Genomic DNA, 11,959 nt, shown 5'->3' on the forward strand with positions numbered 1-11,959 from the left:
AATGGCTATCAAAACTTGCCGTGTTGTTAAAGAGCAAAACATTTGCTTTCCACTGCAACGGGAATGCACTGGAAATTTGACATTTAAAAAGTAGATCAAATGACTTGTGTGAGTGAACGAAGTCGCCAAGTCTGCTCTATTCAAGTGTGCTCCGTGAGGTCAAAGCGACCCAATTCTTATCAGTTCAACCTTGAGTTCCAGGTGGACGTTTGTGCAGAATTTGAAGAAATTCCCTCCGGTGTGCTCCCGAGATCACTACAACGATCTGGAGGGACGGACCAGAAAACATAATGTTGCTGACCACGGCTGTCGGTGGCGTATGGAGGCATACAAAATGGTATAAACGCACCGAGAGCTACTTGCTCAGCACAAAGTCTACAACTAGTGAACATAGCGGCACATCTAGCAAGCTATAACCAAAAGAGAGCTGGAAGGAGAGTGAATGATAAACTTTAAGATAAGGAAAACTAGGAGGCTGACGAAATGTTGGCGCCAACACCTTAAAAAGGTACAGTAAGTCTGAAAAGTTTAAACTGACTCGTTGCAGCTTCAACTGACAAGAGCTGATTTAAGCTAAAACCTTTGAGACTGGGCATGAAGCTTTCGGACTTTAACTACATCTACGTGGGTTACGGGATCTTTTGGGCAGAGAATCCTAAGATATACAGATACTCTAAGAGAATGTGTGAGACACCTGAGAGGTGTGATGAGAAATCAGCTTTGAAGGCTTCAGCTTTTCTAAGACGCTGCATCCCAGACGGGATGCTAAATAGGTCGGAGCTACGAGTATGAATATGAAACTGCCTTTGGGCTCTCCGGGTTTCGAAATTCCTTTGATCCACCACTTTAAACCAGAGTTCACAGACCCAATCACCGGAGGTTAAACATGCAACCCACACACTTGCAAACACGTCGCATTGACGTTGCGTTTCTTATTGTGGCCTGAAAAAACGTGGCACGGAACTTTCCGCTTGAACCGGTGAACAAAGAGGGAGTCTTCGAAATCCGAACCGCCTTCACTATCGGGTTTCCCATCGGATGAAAAAGAGACAACCCTGAACTGCCTATGCTTTTCTCTTTCAATGGCATGGGTGATTTATTTTGTTGCTTTTTGTCTACTAATCCCTCACCTCTTGAAAAGAAAAGGTCACTTAATAGGGTGCGTTGCTGCCTCCTTAGGCTCTTTGCGTCCTCTCTGCTCGTGTGTTCTCCTCACCGGAGAGATTCTGTGACTTCACCCACAATGGCTCATAATAAACTAGACGCACACAAGCGCAGCGTTATCCTAAAGCAAAATGTGTACCTTGTTTTTATTTTTTTTAAAGCCGATAAAGCATGAATGGCTATCTCAACGTGAAATCCAAGCACAAGATATCTTCTCAAGTAACAGAATATAGCAACATGTGGCCCGTCGACATGATTCCCGAACCTCAACACACACACACAGGCTGAAAACACGCAAAGACACACATTTTAGCTCCACTCGTACACGTTCATGTGACATGTGAGTTAATCTCTCTCTCCTCTCATCAGCTTGTGGCCCACTTTGGAGTCTCTCCTTGGCCTCAACTCACCGGGACACGAGTGACTCGCTGGTTCAACCTGCCCTCTGTCGGGTGATCTCCAGTTGCAGAGAGCTTTGAGAGTGTCGCCGCTGGGAGAGATTAGAACCGAGGACCAACATGTCCCAACTCAGTTACGGTGTCGGCGTAATTGCAGCTACAATATTTAGAACCATAGCTGGTGCCAGAGGACTCTTTGACGGTATAGAGCGATCGACGCGGTCCAGATTTCGGAGTCTCCTTTTCTTGCAAACACTTTCCACCAACATATCTGCGAGCAATGTGCCTGGCGAAATGCTCCGCGGAGCAATTTCACTGAGGTCTGACAATAAAGCCTGCAACGAACCATACTTGTCATCTTGCGGCGCGCAGCAGTACACACACACACACGCACACACACAAACACACACTTGTAATCCACAAAAACTCTCTGTTCAATGCAGCCATTGTGTGGGATTCTGCTTGACAACTGTTCTATTGAAGGGAACCTTTGTGATGTCGAGTTTGTCAACGCATCCCTCAAGTTGACCCGAGGGCGAGCTGGCCTCTCCAACCAGGATTCGGTTTTAAAGGCGAGAGGAGGATGCTACACGGCAGCTCTGTCGTAAGGGATTTGTCAGCTCGGAAACGAAACACTGGGCCCTTTCTCACCCGGGCAAGACAAGAGACAAGACGACCTCGCCTCAGGTTTAAACCGGTCTATATGCAGCGGTGCCCCACTTAACAAAGCCTTCGTCTGAGCGTTGATCGGCATCGAAGTATGTGTTGAAACATTTACCGTCTGCGGGATTTACTTCCTCGAGCTGAAATAAAAGCCCAAAGCGTAATTCGACGTGTCACATTTTGCTGCTCTCAGTTTAATTTTCAAAAGTCACGGGAACATAAATATTGAGTTGTGGGTTCGTGCTTCCTCGCTGTCATCATCTTTATAGGGCAGACAGCAGCTGTCACATATTCCAACTTCTACAGTGCAGTACATCAACCTCCTCCCTCTGAAACAGCACAGTGTAGCGGAAGCCACATACCTCTATTATTCTGTCGTGGATTTGAAGGCCCTCTTCTTTGTCCGCCGGACCTTCCTCGATGACCTTGGATACAAAGATCCCCTCACTCGAAGTGCTGTCATTGTCGTCCTGTGGAATAAATTGCAGTTATTGTCTGGACGATAATAAAAACCACCGAGCTCTGAGTGTTGAGGCGAATAATGGCGTACACATTTCTGTCAAAATCTTTGAGATGTATAGCTCTAAACAAGAAGTAAATCTCACACTAAAATGTTTTACTACAGTTTGCCCCCGCCAAACAAATACGTTTTGAGCGTCTACCAAGTTGAAGGGTCAGTTCACCAAAATGAGAAAACAACATCTTAGATCATCCTATCTCAGCTTTGTAGCCACGCAGATAGTTCCAGTTTTATGCGCCAAGTTTTCAAGGTATCCCTCTCTGAAACTTCATGCTGCCGGCCCAATAAAGAGGACGTTCAACTGAATCTAGTTCTGAAAAACGACGGGTGGCCGCCATCAAATAGCAGCATGTCTTTCCAGAAGTCATTTAAAACTTACTCAGATTAACCCACAGATTTCACCGTCAGCTGTTTTCACATTATGAAAACAGCAATTTCAAAATCTGGGCACAGGGAAAACCAAATATAACAATATTATCTGGACGGTTAGATGCCCCGCCGAGTCTATTTGTAATTTGGGTAAAGCGACCCTTTGACCCTTGAGTGTGGACTTAGGGGTTAGCTTCACATTCAGATGCTTCCCAGGCCTGAAGAGGAGATCCTGGACATGTGGACATGCTGGATGGACATGAGGGAGAATACATCGAACACTGTGGCCGTGACCCCAGAGTCACAGCTTGCGCTCTCTTTAAAACCCACATGAGAAGCGTTCTGCGCTCCTGCTGCAACTTAATGGGATACTTAAAGAAACCTCAGAAGTCACCGCGTGCTAACTGTAATTAATTATTTCTGGTCCTTTCAGGGGCATCATGTACAGCGTTAACGCGGCAATGCTTTGCTACTAATTTTTTTATTTTTGACAAGCTCATTGCTTTGCCTTACAACTTGCCTCGATCTTCAGAGTCCTCTCAGAGACCGCAAAACCTGGCTGGGCTGATTGCTTTTACCAAGCCATGCCAGAATAACAGCCACATGAAACACATGTGTCAAAGGCTACGGGGATATTAGCTATTTCCATTTTAATGAATAGCTTCTTACAAAGACTGCTGATTTGAGGCTAGCGGGGAAAGTGAAAGCCAAGTATTATCTCCGCTCTCTTATGGTCGGGTTTGATGCATGGTTCTGTCACGAGAGCGAGAAAGGTCGCAAATCTACGAGACCGTGGACCCCGGTAGAAAAAAAACAAAAAAAGAAACACGCTCTTTATGCGTGGATGTTTTTATAGTTTCCCGCTATAAAAACTATGATAAACTAGAAAACTGCGTCACCACGGCAGTGGAAAAACAGCCCTGTAACAGTTGAGTACAGTCCTGATGAAACAGATACGGGGAACACCATTTGAATGGGCCCTGGGCTGCAGAAAGAAGCGCCATGAATGGAAGATAAGAGTCGTAACCCGGCGATACTTTCAACCCTTCACTCAGCGAGAGCGTGTGGCATCATTAATGCCTTTTACTTCAGAGCCCCGAGATCGAAAACATAGTGGCTGTGAAAGGTTCAGGCCGGGATGAAAGACCCTTTCCTCTGCTCTGTGTTTACCCCATAACCCAAATCCCCTCAATTAGAGACGAAACAACTGCGGTGAAAGCCACAATCCCAGATTTAACTCTCATAAAAGTAATTATAGTTTTTTTAATCTGTAATGCCAAATCCGCCAAACCAGACCAATATATAAACACAATAAAAACGTAATAGATGCGGTCCATCAATCCACAGACTGGAGAACACATGCATGACTGTCTGAGCCGTGTCAGTCAGTACAGAGAGAGCTTGTGGTGCTTCCAGTGTACATGCTAGTCATTCCTGGGGTGCCATATGACACTTGGCTGATCACCGGGGGGGGGGAGATGAAACCTCCGAGACGCTCGGCTTTCAACCTACCGCGCATGGCCTTCCTCCTACGATGTTAAAACCCAGAGATCCGCCCTCACGAAGAAGGACGACCGTCACGCTTTTAGTATCGCCTTCCTACAGACAGACAGAGGGGAGACACGTGTAACAAAGTGAAGGCAGGAGGTTATAACATAATAATCTGTTATTAACTCCAGCTGAGCGACAGGATGATTGGACTGGGTACTTAAGGAGGAAGAGCAGGGCAGAAAAACGTGACCAACAAATGATCTAACTTATTAGAAGATAACAGAGGCGCTCAAACGCAACATATTACTAACAGAGCAAGGTGTAAGGGTGAGAGAAAGTTAATAATAACCTCATTTACACATTAAGAGGTGATGTGAAAGTGGAACAGTGAAAACGTTGAAAACGATCTTCACAATAGGGCTGAACAATTCATTGATTTTATGTCAAAATCACAGTTTGAAGTATTCAAACCATTATATCACATAGTTAACAGACTTCCAAGGTGGAGGAAATTAAAGTTTTACTCACAGCTGGCATGCTCAACTGTGCTGTATCTAATTGGTGGTAATTATGTGTTGGCCATACAAAAACAGAGACGGTGACTTGTTCTCTTAGCTCTCTGCGTGCACGTGTCTGTACTGTTAACGTTCAGCCACGGTCCCGTCGAAAGATAAACATTACTAACCGCACAAAGAGACCAAAAGAGTGGGGAGACTTTCTCGAAAAATAAACATTCTAGCTAATCGGCTAACTTGGACCGACAGTTAGCTAACGGTTAGCTCTGCAGTTGTCGAGACGACAAGAGAGCTGGTGGACAGATTTGTTGGACTCTCATGGTTAAATATATTTTAAGCTTATTGCCCAAATAGCTGTGAATCTTGACCCCCAGGACTCAGGGCTATGAAGCAGCTCGCCCTGTAGGCTAGGTCTGTCAAGCTAACGTTAGCTTAAGCAGCTACAGTGCTCAGCTGTCAACAGTATGATTAGGGGTTGTTAGTTGGATATCAAAACACTGTCATGGTGCAACTTACAATGAGCTTTTCATTCAACCGTCTACTGAATTCTGGCAGGACCTCAACAATAAGTGTTACTTTCGCTGATTCCATTATTCTATTGGTTTCTGCTTATGCTTGGTACAAGTTTTTTTAAAAACACACAATTTCAGTCGCAATCCCAATATTTACAAAACAAAATACAATTGAATATTTCCCTCAAATCGTTCAGCCCTGACCCTCAGCTCTCTCCGAGGCTGAGCCAGACCCAAATACCAGAAGTGACCAGTCCGAAGAGCCAACAGCCCATCCCTCTCACAAACTGTTGTCCTATGTAAATCAATACACCAGAGGACCCCCTACTCGGTGGCAACATGACATGAAAACCTGTGGGAAACTCGCAGAGTCAGCTCTTAATCTGTTTTTTTCCAAGCAGGACTTAGAGGAAAGTTATGAGGTAACGTAATTTCAGCTGCCACTCCAGCACGCTGGGACACAGAGCGACTAAATATAAAGCTTGGCATGTACAGTGCCCTGGCTGCCGTGTATTCTAAAAAGACCATCATGTGCATGTCAGGCCATTCGGGGAATGCGTGGCCCCTGCAGCATTAGCGACACATGCTTCCACATTAAACCGACTGCAACCGTTACTGTCAACAAGTAGACAGTTGGGCATCAAGTGAAAACTGAGTTGAGAATTAAAAGTAATTTCAGCCTCTTGTAGACACACTGAATCGGCCAACAAGCCTCAAAATGGATGGATTTTAAAGGTGTGTTAACATTTGGTCCGTGAGAGCCATTAAAAATAAACTCGGAGTAATTAGGGAGCGTTGTTTTTTTCCCCCCACATCTGTGAACACTCTAGCAAAGCTCTAATCCCTAAGAAATGAAGGGAATCTCTTCAGGAGGTTGTGTATTTACTTAAACAAAAAGGTATGCCTAGGTGATAAAAAATAAGAATAAATAACATGTCCTCACAGCCGAAAAGGTAAAAACATTATCACGCTGACATCACTTTGAGAGGGGGGGGGACAACAACACATGGAAGCTATGTAAAGTAAACAAACATGTACCATTAACTTTAATGGGGAAAGAAGGCCGGGGCAGTTTGTTACAGAGCAAAAGAGAGAGCTGGCAGTGAAACGGCTCTAACTGGTGACTTGGCGTGCTCACGGCGAGCATTCACCTCAGCACCGGTCACACTTTCCGAGTCTGTCCTGCATCAAACCACTTCCCCTCCGTCTGCCTCTTCACTAATAATAAAGTAGGAACTGTAATGCAGAAAGACATGTATGGCAGATTACAAACCATCTTGTACTCAGTGAAGCTTAGGCAGGAAGCAGCATAATCACTTTCTTTCTTTGAAGGGTTCCTTTCATATGAAACTAAACTCACGTTTTCAGTGACTTCTGGATAGCTTTCATTAATCTGATCTCTGTCATGTTCAATTGGCATCCGTGCGTTCGAAGATAACTAATGGGCTACATTATACTGTTAAACGATCGCATAGATCCATGCTTTAAAATTAGACCACCATTAGCCTCGTCACATTGAGCCCTTGATTACCCAAATCAAATTCGGCCGAGGCCTAATCCGTTTGATGTCTTGCGATTTTGATAGACGCTCTTTATCGCATCAAGTAGCAGCAAACACTGTCGTCTGCGAGCAGCCGAAAGAGGAGCTCGGTTCAAAAAGCAGAGATCTGAGGCTGAATGGAAAGTGTGCGTGTGTGTTTTATTGCTCTGGCTGCGGTGTTTAAAAAGTGTTGGGACTATTATTAGAAACTCAAGTCAGTTATTCCAGCAAGCCAGGTCATCCCTGAGCTCCCTCACAGTCGCTGACTAGATATTGAAAGAAGACATTGAAATCCTCCATTTGGTTCAGGAGGCCTAAGCCGAGGAACAATGGAGACAGTAAAAAAAAAAAAACTAAAGTAGGATATGTCACAACAAATCTGCATTAGACACCTCTCACCACGTGAATTTAGGGATTTGTGAAGCCGCGGCTAGTTAGTGGATGCTATCCATTTAGTTGTTCCAGGTTCCTGGTATTGTGGATGCTGGCCCACTTGAATGAAACAGAGCCAAGTGTCATTACCTGGGCTTTGAGGAGTCAAAACATCCCCCTGTGGGGATAGTTTAATAGTCACCAAATCTGATAACATATTGACCAGTGACATCGCAAAGACAGGAAGCTGGGCTCTGAGAGCGTTTTCGGTGGCAGTCTGCAAATCGCCCGTCTCCCGTGGCTAATCCCACTTGTGATGCTCCGTTTCATATTGCCATGTTTGAGGCTCTCCCACCAAACAATCCTGCTCCCTGCTTGACTGAACCCAATGAATAAGCCTCTCTAGCAAGAAAAAAAAAAAAAAAGAAGCTTTCCAACAAACCATCCACCAAATGTAGTTTCCTCTCCTCCCGACCTGCTCTTTCTCTTATACGGGGGCGATTTCCGGAACAATGCCCAGGTCTTTTATGCGTGTTCAAGGCGTGCCAGAACAAGGGACTTCTGTTAACATAAGCAGAGCCAATACACTGAACGTATATCTCAGCGGTGTAGGCCTGGAATGCCGCTGTCAAATGAACTATGATAACCAGCTGTGCTACAGGCCCAGGGAGCTTCTGTACACCAGCACGAGCGATTTCACCATTTCCCCCCGCATCGGTGCTTTTGATGCGCAATTTAACCAGCCTACCGGAACGCATTTTGCTGGGAACTGAGCCCATGACAGAGAAATGAAAGCACCAAGCGAGAAATAAAAAAAAGAATAGAGAGAGAGAGAGAGAGAGAGAGAGAGAGAGACGAGTAAAGTCTTTGAAAGATGTCACTTAAACAAGAAGTGCAGTTGTGTGAGCAAAGGAGCAAGACGCTTCAGTGACAACAACATTGGGAGCCAAGAGGTGGAAAATTAAAAGAGGGACAAAACTCATAAAAGGTTTCCAATTGAACCACATTACTTTATGTAACACTGCCAGCGGTGTGCGTCCAATCAGAAGCTCCTCCTCCTGTTCTTGGACACATTTTTATAACTTTATAACCCGATTACACCGGGACCACTCCTGATCACAGCAGCAGTGCAACCAGCGTACACTAATTAAATTCCTTAAGTGACTTATGAACACCTGCGTCCTTTATGGTGTTGATAATTGGTCATTACAGGAGGCATTGGGTTTTTAAATTTGAGCCATAAAACACCTTTACACCGGGGTTCCTGGGCTTTCTCCTCAAGAGTGCTGCAGGAATGAGTGCTAACAAACAATAAGTGAGTTAGCATTTGTGCACTTCCTGTTCGCTCGTCTCGAAGTCAATGGGTTTTTGGCAGGCGGCAACCTCCGGTTCTGCCGAGTGAAGCCAATGCAGAAATGTCTTAAAACGTGCATTGTCTCTACTGACCAGCAGGGGGCGACTCCTCCGGATGCAAAAAGAAGTTTGATTGTATAAAAGTCTATGAGAAAATGATCTAACTTCTCACTATGACTTATTACCTCAGTAAACATTGTAAACATTTACGTTGATGGTCTCAATCGCTAGTTTCAAGTATACAGCATGATGTTCATTTAGTAAATTACGGTCCATTTAGGGTAAAATAGACCACAAAGCGGATTAAACTTTAGGGAGGGATTACTGTGATTGACAGGTCGCTGCCACTACCAGAGCTGTGTCCGACATCACTACGTTACTCCTCCACATTACAAATATTGTAACTTTTGTTCATGAAAAAAAACAACCAAGATGGCGACGGCCATATTCCAAGATGGCGACGGCCTCCAGGCTTCAAAACGGCAGTCACACAACCCAATAGGTGAAGTCACGATGACTACGTTCACTTCCTATATGCAGTCTATGGTTTTTGGGTGTTATTTTTTTTGAACAGATGCCTGAAAATAAGGTATGTGGTTAAGAATAAGAGATTTTAAGATTTGTTCAGTAAATATTTGAAGCTTTTACGTGTAAAAAAAACCAACAAAAAAAACGCTTACAAAATCATAAAAGTAGTGTCCATTGGTGGGGATTATCTTGAAGAACAAAAGGTGTAGTTAACAGTAATCCAAAAAAAAACAGTGTGATGCTACTTTCCGGGGGTTTGCCTACACAGCACTGTACAGGAGCCTGTGTTAGGCCCCATATACAGTCTATGGTTAGCCCACAGATTTAGATACATTATTAACTGGTGACCGGCAGACAATTCGACATCTTTTGTGTGTCTTGACATCTTGGTTTGCAGGATCCACAAAACAATGGGATTTTCAAGAACTCCCAGACCCTCAAGTGTTGATAATATCCACCGTCTTCCACAATACCCATCCAACTTTGGTGCCGGTACCACTGCTACATCCATGATTTAATTTGTTATGAATGTCTTGGGGGGGGGGGGGGGGGGGAATCCGATGACAGAGAGCCTCAAACAAGCGTGCTGCCAGGAAGGCAATATAACTGGGGCCTGGCTCTTGTTGTGTACAGAACTGCAGTAAATATTTGGCCCTCCCCCCATTGACTGCCAGCTGGCCAGAGGCACAGCTGACATCCATGTCTCAAAGCAGACAGTGAGGAAACAATCTCCTGAGCGCTGTGGGACTCCTGAAAGCTCCCAAAAGCAGGACAATCCAGATCTCAGATAAATCCTCTCATAAAAAGTTCTATTTTCATCTGGGGTCTAGTTTAGAAGAATAAAAACTATCCAAACAACATGGAGGTGCAGTAAACTGAGGAAGTGAGTCCCAGAGAGTTTGAAAGTTCATAAAGTTGGCCCTGAAACAGTTGTACTGCAGGATGCCAGGGGGTCAAAAATAAATGTTAATACACGTTAGAGGAGAAAATGTACTAACTGTGTTTGCACTATCAGAATAAACTTTTCAGAATCAACACATTTCCTTTTTTTGCTGTTTTATTGTTATTTTACACTGCCTGCGAAAGTAACTGTGGATAAGAGTGGTGGGGGCTGCTGAAAGAAGAAGCGGTGCTTACCTTGCAGGAAAAAGCCACGGTTTTGGTGAGGGAGTCGATCCTCTCGCTGTACTCGGTGAATTTCTTCTGGTATTTCAGAGCTGTCATCTGCAGCTCGCTGTGCACGGCGGAAAGTTGCGCCAGGAGCGACTTCTCCCTCTTGTTGGCTTTGATGGTCTGCTTCTTGAACTCTCTGTCCAGGCTGATGATCTTGCAGTGCAGCGCGCCGTTGTGCGCCTTCAGGGCTCTCACGCAGCAGTGGCCGTTGGACTTCTGCTCCCGGTGGGTGAGCGTCAAGCCGCAGCCGCTCTCGCAAATCCCCACCGCTCGGCAGTCGCACGTCTCCCGCATGTGGGCGTCCACGTCCCGGAGGTTGAGCACCTCGTCGCACCCTCTGTTCCTGCACTTCGCCGGCGTGTAGTCGCACATCTCGGCGTGCTCGGCCAGATGCTGCAGCTTCACCACCGCATCGCAGCCCCGCGCGTGGTTGTCACATTTGATATCCAGCTTCAGGATGAGGTTCTTCAGGGGCAGGACGTGGTTCAGCTCTTTGGCGGAGACCCGCTGACATTTGACGGGACAGCTGCTCTGCTGGACGACCCAGGGCAGCACGCAGCCGGAGCAGAAGACGTGGCCGCACGGAGTCGTCAGCGGGTCCTCCAGGACTTTATTGCACAAGTTGCATTTGAAATCCGGGTCCACGGTGCCCTTGAAGCGGTCCAGCTCGAATCCCATGGTTTTTCAAAGTCCCGAATCCAAACTTGTTGACTCCCCACCCCCGCAGATCTGAGTCGGAGCTGTGGGGCGTTTTTTAGCTGGTCATTGGTGGGGCGCTCACAGACCGACTGCAAGCTCTCCTCGCTGTCTAAACTCTACTAATTGACCGAGACTTTTGGTGCGTTCAGGTGCGCCTCGTTCGCCTATTCTTTAAAGTTAGAAAAGTTTCGAAGCCTAAAAATAAAACTACTTTAGTTAACTTTTCAAGTAGAAGCAACTTGTTTTCGGAACTGCAAAATAAAACGGATACAATGTGCATATATTTGATGCTTTTAAAGACTTTGACACAAAGTTAAACCGTATAAATATAAATGTAAAGCTACCCTAGTAGTCTTTTCTGCAATATGTTAAAATTGCATTCTCTACTGATGACACTTCAGAAGTGGTCTTTGTCATGAAAATATATAATTCAAACTCTCATACGCTGTTACTCTCACCTAAATATGCAAAATGCAATGAGTCTAACAGTCAGTGAAGGCAGCATTTCTAGGGGCAAAAGTGTGGAGGAATTCTCTACCGTAACTGCTCTATTAACTGCGCATATGAGGTTTAAGACATTGGCAAGTATAAATGTGTTATAGAGAATATAGGTAATTTGCCTTACCCATCTACTTGTACCCACTGAACACAACATAGTTTAT

General features: G+C 45.2%; 1 protein-coding gene across 1 annotated transcript in view; it reads right to left on the minus strand.

Annotated features, from left to right (window-relative positions):
* The window catches only part of pdzrn3b (PDZ domain containing RING finger 3b), a gene marked incomplete at its 5' end in the record, with an annotated part of 87,867 nt that extends 76,591 nt beyond the window's left edge, over positions 1-11,276 (minus strand). Inside the window, 2 exons of the mRNA XM_079186094.1 lie at positions 2,588-2,695; positions 10,563-11,276. Of these exons, the coding sequence (XP_079042220.1) occupies positions 2,588-2,695; positions 10,563-11,276 (822 nt within the window). The remainder of the gene's footprint in view (positions 1-2,587; positions 2,696-10,562) is intronic.
* Positions 11,277-11,959: the final 683 nt, after the last annotated feature.

The sequence above is a fragment of the Pholis gunnellus genome (genome assembly GCF_910591455.1).
Source record: "Pholis gunnellus genome assembly, chromosome: 3".
Taxonomy (NCBI): domain Eukaryota; kingdom Metazoa; phylum Chordata; class Actinopteri; order Perciformes; family Pholidae; genus Pholis; species Pholis gunnellus.